Source organism: Lithobates pipiens, unplaced genomic scaffold (assembly GCF_037356315.1).
Source record: "Lithobates pipiens isolate NorthernLeopardFrog02 unplaced genomic scaffold, aLitPip1_a1.2 Scaffold_1, whole genome shotgun sequence".
Classification (NCBI taxonomy): domain Eukaryota; kingdom Metazoa; phylum Chordata; class Amphibia; order Anura; family Ranidae; genus Lithobates; species Lithobates pipiens.
In genome coordinates, this window is record NW_027507685.1 from 7,218,508 (window position 1) to 7,241,085 (window position 22,578).

General features: G+C 44.8%; 1 protein-coding gene across 4 annotated transcripts in view; it reads left to right on the forward strand.

The window, feature by feature from the left end:
• The first annotated feature begins 850 nt into the window (after nt 1-850).
• LAMP2 (lysosomal associated membrane protein 2) overlaps nt 851-22,578 on the forward strand; it is an 87,838-nt gene continuing 66,110 nt past the window's right edge. For all 4 annotated transcript variants that reach the window (XR_013272343.1, XM_077477247.1, XM_077477466.1 and 1 more), the window contains exon 1: nt 851-1,005. Coding sequence is in view for 3 of the 4 variants with exons in the window: in XM_077477247.1 (XP_077333373.1) it covers nt 960-1,005 (46 nt within the window). In the remaining variant the exon portion in view is untranslated. The remainder of the gene's footprint in view (nt 1,006-22,578) is intronic.

The window sequence follows — 22,578 nt, forward strand, 5'->3', positions numbered from 1 at the left end:
TAGATCAGTGCCCAGAGGAAGTGTGCCAGTGGATAAGTGCCCAGTGGAAGCGTGACCGTGGATGAGTGCCCAGAGGAAGCGTGACAATAGATGAGTGCCCAGAGGAAGCGTGACAATAGATGAGTGCCCAGAGGAAGCGTGACAATAGATGAGTGCCCAGAGGAAGCGTGACAATAGATGAGTGCCCAGAGGAAGTGTGACTGTGGATGAGTGCCCAGAGGAGGAAGTGTGACCATAAATGTGTGACAGTGGATAAGTGCCCAGAGGAAGTGTGACAATAGATGAGTGCCCACCAGAGGAGGAAGTGTGACTGTGGATGAGTGCCCAGAGGAAGTGTGACTGTGGATGAGTGCCCAGAGGAAGTGTGACTGTGGATGAGTGCCCAGAGGAAGTGTGACAATAGATGAGTGCCCACCAGAAGAGGAAGTGTGACTGTGGATGAGTGCCCAGAGGAAGTGTGACTGTGGATGAGTGCCCAGAGGAAGTGTGACTGTGGATGAGTGCCCAGAGGAAGTGTGACCATAGATGAGTGCCCACCAGAAGAGGAAGTGTGACTGTGGATTGGATGAGCGGCTCAGGTAGTGAGCTGTTGTGTAACACAATGACCTCTCCTGCCAGACACATTTGACTCAGCACTTACTGTTACAAAAATTTTCTGTTAGCCGTACCCCTCCTGCATTCACCGATAACACGTCGTTTTGAACATTGATACCGTCTGATATTATTAGATACACACAGTGCGGGGTTACATTGGTGTCACACAAGCTGCAGGTAAGAGTACGGGTGTGACTAGAGGAGAATATAATGAGATGTTTTCTCGCCCGCCCGCTTACTATGCAGTTCTGTGAACACAAGAAATAAAGGTGAGGTCAGAGCGGTGGGCGGGGTCGGGCTGTCATGTGACTGTGCGGAGTGTGGTGCAGTCGGTGTGATCGGAGTAGACGAGCTGTACGGAGACGATGGAGCGCTGTCTGTGTTATGTGACGCTGTGCCTGCTGGGCCTCGGTAAGTGGGAGAGGCGGGTGTAGGGCTGCCGGGGGGCGGTAAACAGCGGGGCTGGGATGACAGATGGAGGAGAGACTTGTGCGATCCTCAGGAGGGAGGTGACACCGGGGGAGACCATCGCATTAGAAAACAATGGGCAGCCTTGTCATTGTCAGCAGTCACATGAGCGGGCAATTACACAACATGCTGTCGGGGGAGACTTGTCATCACATTGTGTCTTATTATCACTGGAGCCCCTGTCAGCTTTTATTGTTGGAAGGAGAAGACCGGTGGAGGGGCGCCGGACCTCTTCTTCAAGTAGCACTAAGGATAAAACTTTTCTTTCCATTTCAGAAAGCCTAAGGGAGGCTTCTAACCCCTCCCAGACCTCTCATTGGGGAGATTTCCCTTCACTTCCTGTCCCAAAGCCAACACAGGAAGTGAGAGGAAATCCCTGCAAAGTGAAGGAATCCTGGCGTGTCCCCATTGGAAGATTTGCCCTCTATTAGGCCTCGTTTGCTATCTGAAGCTCAATCCACATTCCTTAAGCTGACCATACACTATACAATCTAATCACAATCTCCTCTAGACTTACCAAACCAACAAGGCTCCTTGCCCTACATGGTCAATGGTAGCTGTAAAGGAGGATGTACAATCAGATTGTATAGTGTATGGTCATCAGACTGCTATATAAACAGAAATATAGAACAGGTCTTCTAGCTATTCTCTTCACTATCTGAAACTAAAAACTATTTTACATTTAGTTACACTTTAAGTGCTTTGAGTGTTTTAAGAACATACAAATGGCAGATGGTAAACATTTACTTAAAGGATGAGTTCACCTTTTGGACCACGGTGCATGCTGCTGTGGAGGACGTTTAAGGATAGAAAGCTAGCAAGAGGCTGGTAAATATGTCATTTACTGGCCTATTCCTTCTTTGAATCAACACAGTGGGTGATCAGTACTGATCACTCGCTCTGCTCATTCATAACGGAAGCATAGTAAACTGCTTACTATGCTTCTGTTTGTGAATGAACAGGAAGCAGCTCAGCGCAAAGCACTTCCCATTCATTCGCTGTCCAGGGCAGCTGAGGCTGCAGAGAAAGAGACTGGGGAATCTCTGTCCTTGGTCGTTTTCTTGGTCTGAAAGTGAGACATCAGGGGTCTGTTTAGGTCCCAAATATTTCACCAAAGGCCTCCAACAAAGCTCCTAAGAAAACGCAAAAAACTGTATAAATAATAAAAAAAACATAATTTAAAAAAATAAACTGACACTGTCCACCGTGAGCCTGGGTTCACACTCGTGCGGGACGCCAAGTAATTCACACAAGAATCGCAGCACGTTCCTGTGAAAATTACATGCAGTATCTCTGGGGTGCCATTTGAGCCGTGGGTTTGAGTGGGGTGCCAGTTGAGCCGTGGGTTTGAGTGGGGTGCCAGTTGAGCCGTGGGTTTGAGTGGGGTGCCAGTTGAGCCGTGGGTTTGAGTGGGGTGCCAGTTGAGCCGTGGGTTTGAGTGGGGTGCCAGTGGAGCCGTGGGTTTGAGTGGGGTGCCAGTGGAGCCGTGGGTTTGAGTGGGGTGCCAGTGGAGCCGTGGGTTTGAGTGGGGTGCCAGTGGAGCCGTGGGTTTGAGTGGGGTGCCAGTGGAGCCGTGGGTTTGAGTGGGGTGCCAGTGGAGCCGTGGGTTTGAGTGGGGTGCCAGTGGAGCCGTGGGTTTGAGTGGGGTGCCAGTGGAGCCGTGGGTTTGAGTGGGGTGCCAGTGGAGCCGTGGGTTTGAGTGGGGTGCCAGTGGAGCCGTGTGTTTGAGTGGGGTGCCAGTGGAGCCGTGGGGTGCCAGTGGAGCCGTGGGTTTGAGTGGGGTGCCAGTGGAGCCGTGGGTTTGAGTGGGGTGCCAGTGGAGCCGTGGGTTTGAGTGGGGTGCCAGTTGAGCCGTGGGTTTGAGTGGGGTGCCAGTTGAGCCGTGGGTTTGAGTGGGGTGCCAGTTGAGCCGTGGGTTTGAGTGGGGTGCCAGTGGAGCCGTGGGTTTGAGTGGGGTGCCAGTTGAGCCGTGGGTTTGAGTGGGGTGCCAGTTGAGCCGTGGGTTTGAGTGGGGTGCCATTTAAACTGTGGATTTGAGTGGTGTGCCAGTTGAGCCGTGGGGTGCCAGTTGAGCCGTGGGTTTGAGTGGGGGCGCCAGTTGAGCCGTGGGTTTGAGTGGGGGCGCCAGTTGAGCCGTCGGTTTGAGTGGGGGCGCCAGTTGAGCCGTGGGTTTGAGTGGGGGCGCCAGTTGAGCCGTGGGTTTGAGTGGGGGCGCCAGTTGAGCCGTGGGTTTGAGTGGGGGCGCCAGTTGAGCCGTGGGTTTGAGTGGGGGCGCCAGTTGAGCCGTGGGTTTGAGTGGGGGCGCCAGTTGAGCCGTGGGTTTGAGTGGGGGCGCCAGTTGAGCCGTGGGTTTGAGTGGGGCGCCAGTTGAGCCGTGGGTTTGTGTGGCTCAATTTGCACTGCATGCATACCAAACTTGTGCAGGAACCCTTTTATTTTATTTATTTTTTGTCCACACCAGAATCGGATGGCATGGGGTGCTCACTCCCATGCCATCTGATTGTGAGGAGATCGCTGTACCTGACATGCGCCGGTTTGTTGACAAGTGACTGCTATGTCATTGGCGATCCTGTGGTAAAGGGCCACAGTCATTGGCCCTCTACCCCGATCCATGATGCACTGGGTCGGGAGGACCCGGCGATCATGGACACTTCCAGGTGCATGCCCCAAGGGGTGTGTGGGAAGTGCGGGTTTGTGAGGAAGTCGGTGCACGCCCTCCCAGAACTAGCCAATCGTGCTGTAGCCATCATTTGGCTATGGCCCGATTGGGAAGTGGTAAAAAAAAAAAAAATAAAAAAAAAAAAAAAGCGGGCTGTGAATCCTGGTGATTTTCCAGGTAGATCTCCACCTCTCAATGCTTGCCTATCCTGCGCTAAAAGAAGTGTGAATAGAAATAACTTTCCAGCCCCTTCCTCCCATCTGGGCTTGTTGCTGCTGCCCATTCACTGCGAGTATTTCCCTTTGTTTCTGCTGTACGCTGTGTCGTCTCTTGCTGGCTTGTACGTCTCTATAGAACGCTGAAAGGAGCCACCGCGTGTCATGTGGAAAAACGGGTATTCCGCTCATCTGACCAATGGAATACTTGCAGTAGCTGGAGAGCAATGAAGCGGTGCTGCTGCTTTTAGCGGGTTTTGTTTTTATGTACAATTGACCCCGTTGTGAATTTACCCGCTTGCCGACCTTTACTGTACATTAGAGCTGCGCGATTAATAGTACTAGTTCACACCAGATGCAGTTCCGTGCGCTTCTTTTTTTTTTTTTTTTTTTTTTTTCTCTGCATAAAAAAAAGCATGCAGTGTTTTCCATGTATTCCAATGGCTCTAGTTCACACCTATACAGTCAGGTCCAGGTGCAGAAACTGACTGGAACTGACTGTATTTGCGTGAACTAGAGCCATTGGAATACATGGAAAACACTGCATGCTTTTTTTTTTTCTTTGCAGAAAAAAAGCGCACGGAACTGCATCTGGTGTGAAGTGCTGAAGAATCGAAATCTCGATTCTACTCCCTTCCCCATCCTAAATGGCATTTCCAGATTCTATGAAACAAGTGAAGAGAGTTCTCTGCTCACTTCTGACAACTGACAAAAAATAGATCCAGGCAGCCTGCCAAGTTTATCTCAACAGCAGAGATGAAGAGAAACATTGTAAACATTTTTGTTCTTGGATCAAAGGGATGAAGTCCATCTGTAAATGAGGTCAGTTTAACCACTTAAAGACTAAACTTTTTTCTGAAATTTGTTGCTTACATTTTAAAAATCAGTATTTTTTTTTGCTAGAAAATTACTTGCAACATTATATTATATATATATTTTTTTCCCTCAGAGACCCTAGAGAATAAAATGGTGCTTGTTGCACTGTATTTGCGTAACGCTCTTTCAAACGCAATTTTTTTGGGGAAAAAATACGCTTTAATTTTCTTTTGTATAATGTAAAAGAAGATGTAATGCTGCAAGAATCGTGATCTTTATTCTAAGTATAATGATATCCCCTGGGGGAGCTGCTGGCGGGGGGGGGGGGGGGGGGGGGGGTAAAAAAATCCCCCTTGCAGCTGCTGTCAGGCAGCTCTCCCTAGCTGGAAAGCCTGTGTAGATTGTTTCGGCCAGCTTGGCGGGGTTGTGGGTTATAGAGTGAGACACCCGCTACATAAGCAAAAAAAACTACACGATTCTGACTAAAATGAGAATCGCACTCTAGTGTACATATACGGAGGCAAGGCGGCTTTGCTGTGCCGGATCACATACCTAGTATGGGATTCTGCACTTCTGGGCCTGCAGCATCTTTGGAGCCGTGTATACCGCTCCTCCACCACTCCTGCCCATTGAAATGAATGGGCACCGCTTTTGAAGCACCTGCAATGCAGTTTGGCAGCGGTGCTTCACGGGTGCATTTAACCCCTTCCTCAGGCGCTAGCTGGGTTGTAAGTGCCCCGCTAGCAGCCAAATAGCACCGCTAAAATTAGCAGCTTTTTACCGTCAACGCCTGCCTGCTCCAGCGTGAAAGCAGCCTTAAGTAATAAGTGATACAGAAAATTTCTTACATTTAAACATTTATTAAACAAAACAAACCTCCAATCAGTTCACTTGTATGTATAATTTAGATTTAAAAAAAAACCTATATAATAATTACACAAAAAACAGGTACTCAAAACTTTTGGATGAAAAAAATGGGCTAACTTTACTGTTTTCGTTTTTTTTTTTTATCATTAGTGTATTTTTTTCCAAAAAAAGCGTTTGAAAGACTGCTGCGCAAATAACGTTTGACATAAAATATTGCAACAACCGCTATTTTATTCCCTAGGGTCTCTGCTAAAAAAAAAAAAAAAAATATATATATATACACACACACACACACACACACACACACACACACACACACACACACACACACACACACACACACACACACACACACACACACACATAAAACAAACATGTACAGTGCCAGTATATATATAATATTTCTGGGGGTTCTAAGTGATTTTCTAGCAGAAAAGACAGGATTTTTATTTGTAAGCAACAAGTGTCAGAAAAGATTTAGTCTTTAAAGCGGAGGTCCACCCTAAAGTGGACCTTCCGCTCATCGGAACCCTCCGGTGCCACAATCGGCACCTTTCAGGGGGGAGGGGGGTGCAGTTACCTGGATAATCCAGGTAACTGCACCCACTTCCGGGATAGCTCTCTGCGGAAAGGGGCGTAACTTATGCCCCTTTCCGCAAGTGCCCGCCCCTTCCCGCAAGTGCCCCGCTGCCTGCTGGGAAACACACAGATCCCAGAGGCAGCGGGGAGCGTCCTTATTGCGCAGCGCGATTCGCGCATGCGCAGTAGGGAACCGGGAAATGAAGCCGAAAGGCTCCATTTCCTGATTCCCATACCCAAGATGGCGGCGGCAGGACCCGACAGGCGACCTAGAGATCGGCTTCGGGTGCCGACATCGCGGGCGCGCTGGACAGGTAAGTGTCACTATTTTAAAAGTCAGCAGCTGCAGTATTTGTAGCTGCTGGCTTTTAAAAAAAAAAAAAAAAAAAAAACGCGGAGTCCCGGTGGACTCCCGCTTTAAATGGTTAAACTGAGAACTTCTACACACAAGTTTAGTTCATTGAAGAAGAAGAAACATTGTATCTCTTTGATCTTTTCTTGGCAGACTGCCCAGAGAGGAGACAAGTGGCTCCACAGACTTCAGGCAACTTGCATTGCCTTCTATTACAGAAGTCTTTTGCAAGTCGCGCTAATCAGCCTTTTTTATCAGCACAATCGGCCGATGCTGATTAATCAAAAAACGCCAAATATCCGCCGTTATATCGGTCGACCTCTAACAATGATCCACGCTATCCTCTGGGTCCTGTGCACAGGTACCATTCAAGAATGCCTTATATTTTTTCCTAATGTAAAAAAGGTGTTCTCTGATTGGATGAGGTGGAGAGGCAGGGTGGTGTCGCACCTCTTCACCATGTGGAGAGGCGTTCTCCCATAACGTTGGTAAACCATGCAACTCTGTAGCATGTACCCTCTGCTGCCACATCTTTCTTTCTTATCATACATCAGGGAACACAGAGCCATAGTAGTTACTGTGGGTTATAGTCCACCTTCAGGTGATGGACACTGGCACAGCCTAAGGCTCGATTCACATCTATGCATGTTGCTTTTGAGCGTTTTTGCGGTGCTTGTCGCGTTTTTGGACACACGTATTTTCCACGATTTATTTTTTCCCCGTTTTGCGTTTTTTTATTTATTTTTTTACACTGTAGTTGCTTAGCAACCAGATATATACAGTGGGGAAAAAAAGCAAATCGTGGCAAAATTGCTGTAAAAACGTGGTAAAAAGGCGGTACTTGTGTTTTTTGATGCAGGTCCATTGACTTCTATTACATGCAAAACGCTGCATTTTGCATGAAAAAATGTCCCCGACCCTTTCCAAAAAACGCAGAGGCACAAAAATGCATTGATGTGAACATGTTCCATAGGAACACATGTTAAAAAATTTCCCTGCATTTCTGCAAAATGCATCAAAAAACGCGTTAGTGTGAATCAAGCCTAAGACAAGAAGTCCACTCCCTATATAACCCCTCCAACTACTGGGCGTACCTCAGTTTTTTTCGCTAGTGTCTAAGAGGTGTTGGTCACGAGTGAAGATGTGCTGTGCTGAGCTCAACTGAAGCAATCCTTGCTGGGGCTAGCTATGGAGCCGGATCCATTCAAAGTGTCCTTTTAGGCCGATTTGAATGGTACCCGTGCCTCGTGTCCAAAGAAACAAGGGTTTGCCTTCTCTTTATAGAGAGCTGGATCCCGGGATCCAGTACTTTTGGTATTGGAGCCAAAAAGTTTTACTGGCGGGATTACTATTGCAGGTCCAGGATTGTGGGGTCCCTGGCTCCTGAAGGTTTGTTAACGGAACCTCCTCTCCATTGTCCTCCTCACAGAATGATTTAAAAAAAAAAAAAGAGGAAGGGGCTGAACGTGACAGGGGGCGGGGCTTAGTGCAACATTGGCGTCCTCCAACGTCCAGTGCGGGAATGTGCTTTTTAAAAGCTCCATTGTTGCTGCTGCAAGTTGACAGAGGGACCCGAGCAAAGAGGGGCATGCAATTGGTTTGGTGACACAGGCATTCCTTTTGACACATTTACTATTGCATCAGGCTGAGCATTAATAGCAGCTGCAGGGCTGGACTATTGCTCAAGCAGTGGATGCGTTCCTTCTGGTAGTACCTCTGCTTTGTCCATCGGGCTATGGTTGGAAAGGGGGGGGGGGGGGGTAAAAACACCTAAAAAAAAAGGACTTCTACAGCTACAAGGAAGCCTAGAACAATCTCTAAAAAGAAGGAATCCTCCCCTGAGAGTGAAATGGCTGGTCAGAGTGAGCCATCAGGGATGTCTGGTGTTCGAGCTGCTCTTAAAACAGCAGCCCCTCTATATATTACTGAAGAGGTTTTTTTCCTCAACCATTTTAGGCTTGGAACAAAAGATTGATGTGTTAATCACATCCCAGAGTCGGACTAAGGCTCGGTTCACACAGGGGTGACTTGTCCAGGCGACTTCGCCGCCCGACAAGTCGCGCTCCGTTCTGTACTATGGAACCGTTCTAATAGGAGCGACTCAAGTCGCTCCGACTTAGAAAAAAGGTTCCTGTACTACTTTTGGGGCGACTTGCATTGACTTCTATACAGAAGTCGTTTGTAGGTCACGTCTGTGAGTCGCGCTGCAAGTCATGCCGCCCCTGTGTGAACCGAGCCTAAGTGTGACCGGTCCCCTTCCATTACCCAGGACCCTCAAACTGAGTAACAGGAGGCAAGAGATGAATTTCTCTCACGGGACCAGGAAGAGGCTGATGACTCCTCTTCTGAAGAGTTTAATACGGAAGGATCGGGTTCACAAGAAAGGTTGTTGGTACAATCTCTCATTGAATTGGTTTGTTTCACATTTTTGCTGCCAGTAGCGGAGTCAGTCGATGAGCCCACTTTGTGTTTGGGATCACTAAAGCCTCCCCAAGCTATTCATGCTTTTCCTATCCATTCATTACTAAAAAAGCTTATGTATTCTAAGTGGGAGCACCCAGATAAACAGTTTATTCCTCCAAAAAAAGTTTTCAACACTTTATCCTAATGGAGGAAAAGTTTAATAAGAAAAATGGGGGATTCCAGCAATTGGCGCTACTATATCCTCTATGCATAAAAACTTGACTTGTCCGGGAGGCAATGCTCAAATGCTGAAGGATCCAATGGATAAGAAGTTGGATTTCCTATTTAAAAACTATTTCTCTAGCAGGTTCAGCCTGCGCTGGCAGCAATCGGTGTGTCAGTCTTTAAGGCTAGGTTCACACCGGAGCGATGCGGGAACACTGCGAATCCGCGGCGTTTTCCCGCATCGCATGCCTCCCGCCGGCAGTTCACACTGCCCTATGCGGACTGCTGGGAGTGTCAGTGAAATGTTAATGACACCCCCAGATGAGTCCGCATATCGCAGTGCGATCTGCAAACTCGGACAGGAATCGATCCGATCCGATTGTGCTGCGGACCAAAAAAAGGGTCCCGTGCGAGTTTGTGGCGGGTGCGATGCGAATTCAGCCATACTATCTGTATGGCTGAACTCGCATCGCACAGAGATCGGATGTGATTTGCACTGCAGTGCGGTGCGAATCCCATCCGGTTCTCGCTGCCGCGGCGGTGTGAACCCAGCCTAAAAGACCAGTTTAAACAGGTGCTCGAGATTATTCCTGATCAGCAGGTCCAAGATTTGGCCAGGATATCAGAGGTGCTATGTTTTACAATAGTCACTGAGAGATTCTATTTTCCAGGCCTCATGACTTATGCTAGGGCTGGTGCATGTGGGTAGAATTCTATGGTTGAAAAATTGGTCACCAGAAATATCTACGCTTCCAGATTTTGTAAGGCTGCCTTTCGGTCTAGCTACTGCATCTCGAGTGTTTACAAAGCTCTTGGCTCCCCCTTTAGCCAGATTAAGGGCTCGGGGTATTACGATTCTAGCTTTCTTAGACGATCTACTCTTGATAGATCAGTCGGTAGCCCTCTTAAACCAAAGTTTGGTCAGCTACTTGGAATACCTAGCTTGGATTCTCAACCTAGAGAAATCTTCCTTAAAACAATCTAGGAGATTGGAGTACTGATCATAGATGCAGCTCAGAAGAGGGTGTTTTTGCCCCAGGCAAAGATCAGCTCCGTAAGGGAACTGATTCAGGTGGTCAAAGCAAAGAAGAATCCTTCTATTCGACTTTGCATGAGATTGTTGGGAAAGATGGTGGCTTCATTTGAGGCCGTTCCTTATGCACATTAGAGACTGCTGCAAAACAGTATCCTGTCAACATGGAACAAGAAGGTCCAAGCTCTAGACTTGCCAATGTGTTTATCCCAAAAAGTACGTCAAAGCCTCAGTTTGGTAGATAACCAAGAATCTCCAAAAAGAAAAATCCTTTCTACCAGTTACCTGGGAAGTGGTAACAGATGCCAGCCTTGTGGGTTGGGGAGCAGTCTGACGTGTCTGTCCAGGGAAGATAGTCCAAATCAGAAATGACCTTGTCCATCAATATTCTAGAGATTCAGGCAGCTTGTCTGTCCCTGAAAGCATGGACACTCAGATTACGGAATTGTCCTGTCCGGATCCATTCTGACAATGCCACAGCAGTGGCCTATATCAATCACCAAGAGGGCACGAGAAGTCATGCGGCCCAGAGAGAGGTGAATCATTCCACTATTCCAGGAATAGAAAATTGGCAGGCGGACTACTTGAGTCACCAACAGTTGTTCCCAGGAGAATGGTCTCTTCACCCCGACCTTTTTCTATCAATATGTCAAAGATGGGGAATTCCAGACGTGGAACTGTTTGCGTCCAGGTTCAACAAAAAGATCAACAACTTTGTGTTAAGGAGAAAGGATCCACTGGCATGCGGAACAGATTCCTTGGTTTTTCCATGGGATCAGTTTTCACTGATTTATGCATTCCTCCTGTTCTGTTGCTTCCGCGACTTCTTCTCAGGATCAAACAGGAATGGAAGGTGGCGATTCTTGTGGCCCAGGACATCTTGGTATGCAGAGATTGTAAAGATGGCAGTAGGGGACACATAGACTCTACCACCATCGCCAGACCTTCGCTTGCAAGGTCCAGTATTCGATCCTACCTTACAAAAGCTAAATTTAACGGTTTGGCTATTGAGAGCCACATTCTGAAGGAGTGTGGGCTTTCGGATTCAGTAGATTCTATTTTGGTTAATGCTAGGAAGCCAGCTTTCAGAATAATAGGGAGGGGGAGACTGTAGCTTCGCTTTAAAGTAGGGAACTTAACTTGATGTCCTATAACGTGTGAGTGCCGCCGTCGGTAATCAATATATATATACAAAATACCGCTCTTCATGCTTTAGCTGAAATTTAGAGCTTTGGATGGCTCTGTTGGCACTATCCAACTCAACAAAAAGAGCCGGGTAGCATTTTATCATCCAGACAGTGACTAGGTCCTCTCAGCATACACAGCAGTCTGAATACAGAGTGAATGGGGTAATCAAGTGATTTCTCTTGTTCATCCCCTGGCTGCCTAAGTATAATGGTGGGCAGTGGAGAGCCACCATCCATTTAAAAAAATAAATAAATAAATAGTGAGGATCGATAAAAGGATCCTCCCTCCACTCTGCCATTCTGAAATCTGGCCTAATTAGTATTTGCTTGGGGTACTATGTAAAAACTGCTACCCCTAGTAGCAATCAAGATAAACTGAATTTACATTTTGAGCCCGACTAACACTTGGGGTTAAAGTGGTTGTAAACCCTTACAAACCACTTTGACCTACAGGTAAGCCTAGATTAAGGCTTACCTGTAGGTCCAAGCAATATCTCCTAAACCTATATGGTTTAGGAGCTTTTTCCCCGAAAACAGGCACCGCTGTCTAGTAGTCCATTATGCTTTGCCTTTGCAGGGAATGAAAGAGGAAGTAAACTCATCAGGGTTTACTTCCTCTTTAAGACTAAGGAGGCTGAGGAACTTTTCAGCTCTAGAAAGGAAATGCTGAACAAGATCGTAATTGAAGTGCTGACTGTCGAGCAGGTAGCAGGCTTCGTAAGCTTAAAGTGGTTCTAAAGTCCGAAGGGTGTTGTGGTTTTTTTTAATGTTTTTTTTTAATGTGTTTTTTTTTTTTTTTTTCTTAATGCATTAATATAAAAAAAACTTGTGTGTGCAGCAGTCCCCCCCCCCAATACCAGAGCTCCCTTTCGATCCAGCTATATTGCACGAGAGCCAGGAAGTCCAGGGGCTCTCCCTCCTGATTGGCACAGTAGCAGGCTCCATAGGAGAGACGGAGGGGACGGTGCCGAGCCATGGCTCTGTGTCCGAATGGACACACAGAGGAGCGGCTTGGCTTGGGTGCCCCCATGACAAGCTGCTTGCTGTGGGGGCAGGAGGGAGGGACCAGGAGTGCTAGCAATGGACCTGAGAAGAGGAGGCTTGGAGTTGGCATGTGCAAAACCACCTCGCAGAGCAGGTAAGTATAAAGCCCCATACACACTATCAGATTTTCTACTAAGTTTTGTCTTCAGATTTACCAAAACCATGTAGTGCAAGGGCCTGCCTGATTGCATACACATTGAAACTTCTAAGGTTTGACCTCATTTTATATGGTTTTAGTAAATCTGAAGGAAAAAATCAGCAGAAAAACTGAGCGTGTGTACGGGGCTTAACAATTGCTATTTAAAAAAAAAAAGAGACATTAGTATAACTTTAAAGAGAAGGTCTGTTCACCCCTGCAAAATGTAAAAGCCAGCAGCTACACATACTGCAGCTGCTGACTTTTAATAATGGGACACTTACCTGTCCTGGAGTCCAGCGATGTCAGAACTGCAGCTTTTTCCATCAGCTGTTGAGTGCTGCCATTGTCAGTAAGGGAACCCAGCAGTGCAGCATTACAGCTTCATGCCGGGTTCCTACTGCGCATGCACGAGGCACCGCTGTGCTCTTACTGGCCCGGCAGTGGAGAAAGCTGAGCCGCTGACGTAATCCGCACAGCCCGGACTCCTGGAATTGGGGACAGGATACCTGTCAAACTGGTATCTGTTCCCTCCCCGAAAGGTGCCAAATGTTGCACTGGAGGGGGGGAGAAGATAGATGTGCAGAATTTCCACTTTTGGGAGGAACTCCGCTTTAAGTGCTATGTCAGTGGTCATCAACCCTGTCCTCAGGACCCACTAACAGGCCAGATTTTAAGTATTACCTTGGGGAGATGCAGACTAGAATACTGCGGTTGTCCTGCAAACCTGGCCTGTTAGTGGGCCCTGAGGACAGGGTTGATGACCACTGCTATGTGAAGTTGAAAGCCTGCTAGCAGCTTGCTTAAAGCATTTCAGTTAACATTCCCAAATTGAACCTAAATGGTATTTTACTTTAACCACTTACAAGGGCAAGTTCAGAGGGTAGTGATAAATGGGGAGTACTCGGAATGGTCCGGGGTGGAAAGTGGGGTCCCCCAGGGTTCTGTTCTGAGACCAATCCTAATTTTAATTTATTCATAAATGATCTGGATGATGGGATAAACACTATGAACTGTTATGAATGTGAAAGAACAATACTGATGAGTGATAAGGAAAAGAACTGGCTTCTGAGTAATCCGTTTTGTGTGACGATTCATTTCCCAAACCTGCCGAGGTCTTCCTCTGGTTTTATTCTGTTCAAGCACTATTTTACAGCAGCTGAGAGATTTATAAATGGAGCTGCAATATAATTCTTGGAATCCCTCCTGTTTAGCATTGCCTTGCTGTGCAACAGGATGGCAAAATCTGCCCAAGGTCGCTCAAATTTGCAGAATACCCTAAACCATCTCTCGTTCCAGGGAGTAATTGTTCCAGTACCTCCACAAGACAGGTTCAAAGGGTTCTATTCAAACCTTTTCACAATACCAAAGTCCAAAGGTTAGTATTCGTCTTGTTCTGGACCTCGGATCACTCCACAAATTCCAAAATTTTGCATGGCATTCCCAAGGTCAGTTATTCACTCTCTGAGACCAGGGACATACCTGGCATCCATAGACATCCTATTTCTTACAGTGGATATAAAAAGTCCGCACACCACTTTTGAAACGTCGGGTTTCTATTATGTAAAAAAAAGGCAAAGATACATTCAGAACATTGTCCACCTTATTTAGGCCTGGACCGCTGCTGGTAAACGGCCATTGAGGCAGTTGGATGCTTTTTTTTTTTTTTTTCTTCTGCCCCTGAACTCATCCAATGTTATCTCTTGTGTACGTGTACACCGGTTTGTTTTAATGTCGTTATTGGGCAGTTACGTTTAGAGGCTTTTCTTTGAAGGCAAAAAAATTGGTTCAGACAATGAAGTCTGACGTTTCAGATGCTAAACTTGGAACGGCATTTAGCCATGTTTTCGCTTGGAAGCTTTTTTTTTTTTTTTTTTAAGCGTGCCCTATTATTATTATTATTATTATTATTATTATTATTATTTTTTTTTTTTTTTTTTTACATTACAAAATGTAAAAATGATGAAAAACCACAACATTTTTTAAAAAAAATTTGTGATTGCTTGCAATGCTTCATAGACCATTTATACCCCTAATGAGCCCATGAGCTGAGCCAATCCAATACACCACTTGCATTGCTGTACATACATGTTGGAAAAAATATGCTACAGTCATGCGCTGCGTAATCCAATGGATGAGTCCAGCGGTCCTCGCACGCAATTTCTGACATCTTTTCAGCCTCGTCAGAAGCATTTCCTCACATATGCTTATTATGGGGTTCATAGTAAAAGCACCGAAATTGAGGTAGATACAAGTACACTCTGGTCTCACAGAATGGCTGAAATAGTTAACTAATACTGTGGGGGTTTTTTTTGGCTTTGGGAGGGTCTTATGATGCATTAAACGCTCCTAGACGTGAACGTGGCTAAACGGGCATCTCAAGCCGTCAAAAAATTGGTTCAGAAGAGGTTGCCTCAGTGACCTGTGTATATTAGGCCTTAATGTGACCTATAAACTGTATACCTCTATTGAACAACAAACCTGAAATGTTTTAGGTGGAGGGAAGTAAAAAATAAAATAATAAAATATGTTGAATAAGTGCGTACACTCTTAAACTAATACTTTGTTGGCGCACCTTTTGCTTTTATTACAGCTCTCCATTCTTTTTGGGCATGAGGCTATCAGCATGGCACATCTTGACTTGGCAATATTTGCCCACTCTTCTTTGCAAAAACACTGCACATCTGTCAGATTGTGGGGGCATCTCCTGTGCACAGCCCTCTTCAGATCACCCCACAGATTTTCAATTGGATTCAGGTCTGGGCTCTAGCCCGGGCCATTCCAAAACTTTAATCTTCTTCTGGTGAAGCCATTTCTTTGTTTTGGATGTGTGCTTTGGGTCGTTTTCATGCTCCAAAGATGAAGTTCCTTTTCATGTTCAGCTTTCTAGCAGAAGCCTGAAAGTTTGGAGCCAATATTGACTGTTTTTTGGAACTGTTCATAATTCCCCCTACCTTGACTAAGGCCCCTGTTCCATCTGGGGAAAAAAAAAAAACACCCCAAAGCATGATGCTGCCACCACCATGTTTTTTTTTGGTGATGCGTTGTTTTTGCGCCAAACATATCTTTTGGAATTATGGCCAAAAAGTTCAACCTTGGTTTCATCAGACCATAACACATTTTCCCACATGCTTTTCGGCAGACTTATGATGTGTTTTTGCAATTAGCCGTGTTTGAATGCTTTTCTTAAGAAAAGGCTTCCGTCTTGCCACTCTAACCCATAGCCCAGACCTATGAAGATTACGGAAAACAGAAGACCCTCTGGTGGGACTTTAAATGGCAATGACTCCAAAAATTGTGTATGTAAAAATATGTATGTAAAAAAATATAAGTTTAATAATACAAAGTCTAAAAGTATAGACACAAAATTTGCTGTATCAACAGATTACAAAATTAAATTAAGATTGATGTTGTTGATAATGAGATCAAAAACCACTAATTTACATCACTCTTGTACAAGTGGACAGAGTGATACTCAATGCGTTTTCAAGGTCAATCGTTATTCCTCTTCATCATGAACAAGTGGTATGAATATGATATCTACAATTCATAAAGAAAAACAAGAAGTAAAATTATATATGCATACAGATAAAACAGAAATTTGTCTACAAACAAGCAATCAATACATTGGCTACTAACCATCCAGAAGCAGGCATCATGGTAAGTTACATCCAGAATTTTAAAAAGGATAAGGAGATATGGCTCGGCCACCGCAACGTCGGGCAGAAAAGGGGAGAAACCCGACCCAAGACCAGGCAGTCCGCACCAGAATAAAGATGACGCGGATCTAACAATAAGCATACAAAATAAATTAGTTAATGTTTTATATATATACAGAATATATAGCAGACCCCCAAACCACTCCAAAGAAGGGGGAGGAAAAAAGGGGAGACAGGGCAAGAGAGGGGGGTAGAAAGGAGGTTAGGGAGAGGAAAGGGGGGAATTGGGATGGGGGGGTTAAGGGGGGGAGAGAGGTGTGTTTTTTTTATTTTTTTTGGGATGTGTTGCCTAGACCCCCCTCAGTAGATACACGGCATAGAAGCTGGAATAGTTCCAAATTAAAGGATCCAGAAGCCAAGAGGTAAAAACTTGCTATTTATATTGATATATAAGAAACTGTGTGTGTATATATATTATATTATATCATACATGCATACATACATACATACATACATACATACACATGTGTGTGCATTCTTTATAATAAAGTTGAGCACAGAGGAGATGAAACAAATAGGGAGGTGTATATATCTGCTTACTTAGGAGTTGATGTTTCAAGGGAGCCATATCCACTGAAAGAAGTGCCTAGATGGTCACCTTTTTAGAGGTGTATGTCTATATCTTTAGTTAGTAAGATATACCTATGTAGCGGTACCCTCGTAAGGGCTGCTGAGTTGGTTATAGCAATTCGCCAATTACCCTGCCAACCTCCCATTCACCATGATAAAGACGATAAACTGACATCTTGCTCCGTTTTTTTTTTTTGTTGCTTTTATTGTGGGGTATAGCAGAAGAGGGAAATATGAGCTGCCCATGATACAGCACATTCTTGAAATTACTTGTGGCCTTTGCCTTGTATCTTTGTATTTCTGTGCATTAACTTCTTTACCGACTGTTGCTTCTTTCCTTTGTGCAAATCCTTTACTGCATAATTACTGACTTCCAAAAGAACAAAAAGAACCACTCTGAATAATTCCCGTTGGTAAACCGGAATGGTGTTGTCTTATGAGTCAAAGAACCAGAGATGCACACAGTTCATTATCCAGCTTCTATGAATCAGACAGTCACCCGGTCTTTGGAAGTTATTACTAATGTGCTAACCAGGCCAGAGGCAACACGGCATCCCTCCCCATTGACCTGACACATGGCAATAAACGGACTTCTACTTTCAGCCAGTCCATGATTAACTGGCCACACAGCATTCTACACTGCTCTGACCACTTTCTCTTCTTAGGTTACACTGACCTTCTCCTCCAGAACAGTTCTGTGTCCCCGGTCACAGAATTCTGCTCTAACTCCTCCGCTTGACTGCTACTTCTGCTACTTGATCCTCTTTACATCCAAGTCCTGTGTCCCCCCCCCCCCCCCCCCCCTGGTCACAGCAGCTTGATGTACTCCATAGAGATGAAGATCCTTAACTTTATCTCCTTCCCCGCGACTCTTCCATTCCCCCTCTGCTTCTGCTGCATTTATTTATGCATACAAATGACCCTATCACCCTAACAAATAGAGAAAAATATCAACCAAAACACTACGCCAACTGCAAAACAGAAGGTGTGGTATATCTACTTCTCTTTGAGTGCTCTTGTTTCTATGTGGGCAAGACCAAAATGTAGTTTTGGCAATGGGGTTTTTCTGCATTTATGGCTGTGCTTGCTTTCTCGTTTTTGCCCACTAGATGGGGCTTTGTTTCTTGGCCTCCCCTTGATTGACACACACACCTCCTAAAGGTGATCCTCCAGGCACTTCTTTCAGTGGATATCACTCCCTTGTAACATCAACGCCTACGCAAGCCGATACATACACCTCCCTATTTGTTTTATCTCCTCTCTGCTAAACTTTAGTATTATAGATGAAAAACCGTGTGCATATATGTATGTTCTTTTTTACATATCAATATTTTACTATCTTCACTTATAGATTAGACATTCTATTAGCGAGTTTTTACCTCTTGGCTTCCGGATCCTCTGATTTTGGAACTATTCCAGCTTCTATGCAGTGTATCTATTGGGTAAGGTGGGTCTAGGTACCACATCAAAGTAAACCCCCCCCCCCCATTTCCCCTCCTTAACCTGCTTTCTTCTCCCCCCCCCTTCCTTTTCTTTGGAGTGGTTTTGGGGTCTGCTATATATTCTGTATATGCATGTTGCCTATATGTGCATTTATACCATTCAATAATTTGTTTTGTATGCTTGTTAGATCCGTGTTATCTACATTCTGCTGCGGACTGCCTGGTCTTGAGTCGGGTTTATCCCATTTTTCTGGCCATGGTTGGCATGGCTGTGTCTGTCTCCACTCTTTTTGGGCGTTGTAGGGCCAGCACAGCCATATCTCCTTGTCCTTTTTAAAAATTCTTGATGTAACTTACCAAGATGCCTGCTTCTAGATGGCCAGTAGACAATGTATTTGATGTATAGATTGGTTGTCTGTAGACACATTTCTGTTTACCTGTATGCATATATTCAGATTTTTCTTTATGAATTATAGATATCATAAATATTCATACCACTTTTCCTGATGAAGGGGAATAACGCATGACCTTCAAATGCATTATCACTCTGTCCACTTGTACAAGAGCGATGTAAATTGGTAGTTTTTGATCTCATTGTGAACAACATGTTGGATCAATCTTAGAGGAAGTAAACTCTCCCATTCTGATGCTTCTTTTCATTTAGTCCATTATAAGTAATTGTCAAACTATAGCCTCTGCAATCCACCCCAAATCGCATATTACTTACTGTCTAAAGAAACTTTAAAAAACTTGTTTCCAGGGGTTAGGCAGCGCCATCTTAAGTATTGTTCTCTGAGTCCACAGTGGAGTGTATTTCTGCCCTTATATTGAGCACTTCCTGTACTGCCTCCTTCTCAATCCAATGTTTCTAGGGCAACTCTGCTTCCCTGTTCATAGCTGACTTGTTTTATTTCATAGTATTTACTTGTGCTGATTACCTAGTGTTTGCCTGTATGAGTCCTATCAGCTTCAGTTGATAAGACTGCAGTAATGCTGTCCCATTCCCTGGTTTACACTGTATGTGAGGTCACATGGTTTGTAGAAGGAACCTCTGAGTGATTAGCAGCCTGCTGGGAGTTTAGTGCTGTGCAGTAGGAAGTCCTGATAACAGATGGATAAGACATAGAGAGTGTGTCGTAAATCAGGGGAGATCTGGGCATGCTCAGTGACTTCATTCTAAAGAACAAAAAGGATTACAACAATACTAAGCAAGTAAAGTGATATCTACAAGCAGTGTTCATTAGGGGTTTTATGCTGATTTACATGGGACAAAGTTGTGGGGGAGGGTTTACAACCACTTTAATTGTAATCCGATACAGGAAATGTTGTCTATACCTTTTAGACTTTGCATTATTAAACTTTTATATTTTTTACATACGTATTTTTGCATACGCAATTTTTGGAATCATTGCCCTTTAAAGTCCCACTTGAGGGTCTATTGTTTTCTGTGGTGTCTCTCATGTTAGGCATGTGGGCAATTTCTCCTATAACCCACTAGAATTGAACTAGTTTGTATATGGAGATTGTTGTCACACACAGCCAGTACTTGCCAGATATTCCTGAAGCTCATTTTAATGTTGCAGTAGGCCTCTTGGCAGCCTCCCTGACCAGTTTTCTTCTTGTCGTTTTTTTTTTTATCAATTTCGGAGGGATCAGGGATGTCCAGTTCTTGGTGATGTCACTGTTGTGCCATATTTTCTCCACTTGATGACTGTCTTCAATGTGTTCCATGTTATATCCAATGCCTTGGAAATTCATATATATATATATATATATTATATTATATTATATTATATTATATTTTTTCAGTTAGTCTTTCAATTGAGTTGTACAGTTTATAGCTCACGTTAAAAATTGAAAATTCTGAAATGGTTTATCTTTGTCACATTTTGTTACATCACAGAAACTTGACATTTTAATGGATGTGTAGCACTTGTCCTTCTAAGAACTCGGGGCATCTAGGTCATCCACTCAGGTGAGTGGATGCCCACTAACAGGCACTGCCATAATAGATCTGAAATGACAGGTGCTCTTTAAATTGTAAGGACTTATTCTTACTGGTAGTTAGAATCTTTTAAAATTTTTCAAACAAAATTAAGTTCTCCTATTTAAAAAATAAGCTGTCAGGTTAGTAAAACGGCGATTTGTATCAGAACCGATTCAATCATACAGTTTGTAGTGTACATAGATTTGCAAAACAATGGGATAAAGGAATATTCCTGAACTTTATTTATTATCATGGTTACAATGAAATTGTATGAGTGCATCAATGCAGTGCATGTTATCTCTGCTTGCAGAGCTTGAAAATTGAAAATCTATCCATCTGCTTATCCATAAGTTAAAATCACCCAAATGGGGATGTTGGAGTTAGAAGCTATAAATTGTTTAGGCTGTCAAAGGAGAAGGGTGCAGGGACATAGATATTTGCAACAATACATTACATGTCAACTCTGATTGTATAGTAAAAAAAAAAAGTGCCATCCCTGATCATCAATTAACTGAAAGGAGACAGCATGCGAGATGAGTATGCTGACGCCCCTCGAGTAAGCTGTGTGGGTGGAGTGGAACTGGGTTGGATAGCCGCAGATTTTAAGTGTGGATATGGAATTGGCTTGTAAGTGTGGTTCCTGTAAGCACACCACAGCACCCGTTTCACTGAATCACCCAGCCCCCTCACGTTGCACGAAATCAAAGTACACACATTATCTCTCTAACAAACTGGTGAGTAACTTGTAGGGAGATTTTCAGGTGTAGGTAGTCGTCCGGGGACTTCCCACATCTCCACTTAGTAACTGCAAGCAAAAGGGTTCCCCAGACTAAGTCCAGGTGAATGGATGGCAGTGTCCGCAACAAAAAAAGTATTCCCAGTTGGACAAACCCAGAAAGAGAGGAGAACAAAACGTGCAACCAGCAGGGGTCAGGGGTGTTAAAAAGAAAAACATTAGGTAGCCAAAATGGGAAAAGAACGAGGTGGGGGGGGAAGGGTCTTTGCATTCTTTTAAGCAGTTAAGGAGCCCTGTAACATATCATGTCCATGCAGGATGTTAGGGGGGGGGGGCCCCCAACGTTTCAGTTTAACTCTGATTCAAAGGGACTTACGAATCCAAGTCATTGGTGAAATATAGTGCAAACAACTTATGTCTTCCTCTTCGCCTGAAAGGAAGGATTGAGAAAAGACAAAAAGGGCAATGTGCTCAAATCTTCTCCTAGGGCAGTGATGGCGAACCTTGGCACCCCAGATGTTTTGGAACTACATTTCCCATGATGCTCCACTACACTGCAGAGTGCCGGAGCATCATGGGAAATGTAGTTCCAAAACATCTGGGGTGCCCAGGTTTGCCATCACTGTCCTAGGGTATCTGCTTTCAGCAGTAGGAGGTAGTAAAAGAGACACAATTAAACCATGGGTGCTGGTGCTTTTTTTTTTTTTTTTTTTTTTTTTTTTAAAGGTGTGCCCCACTTGATCCCAGCCAATTGGATGCATTAGAAGGGGTATAAAAAAAATTCTCATCATTTTCTGCGATTCTAAGCTTGGCAGGATACAACCTAGCATATGCAACATCATATTTAAGGAGATGCTTCTTAACTTCAGTAAATTTGGCTCTGTGGCGCTGTAATTCAGCGGAGAAATCCAGGTAGAATGATATGCGAATGTTATCCATCTTTCTAAGGGCTCCTCTGGTTCTGCCCTGATACAATAATGGCATCCTGGTCTTTGAAACTAAGCAATTTAAATAGGAACGGTTTAGGCGGCCTGGGTGGGACTCTGTGAGCCCTTTCCACAGCAAACATGGGGAGAAGGAGTCTTTGCCAAACGTATTAAGGAGCCAGTTTTCCATAAATGCCACAGGGTTTTTCCCCTCTGCCTTCTCTGGTATGCCCACCACACGGAAATTGCGCCTCTGCCTGTTATCCATGTCTTCTAAGCGAGTGACCTGTGATCAATTGCATTTGGCGGATGTCTCTGCAATGGCACAACATCATCCTCCGCATTGCTCACCCTGTCCTCCAGGGCTGCTGTGCAGTCACGCAGTTTCTCCATATCCTGCCTAACTAGATTCACCTCTATTTTCACCCCTTTTAATCTCCGTTATTAGGGTAGTGATAGACATGTTACAGGAGGTGACTGCTGCAAAAACTTCTCTAAGGATCGGCTCAGGGGCATGCAGCTCCTGGTTTGCCAGAGCCCTGGCTGTGTTATCTGGGGCTGGTGTACTCGCTGCGTCCCATGATGAGGCAGGCTCTGAGTCCTCTGGCCATGCAGTTTCC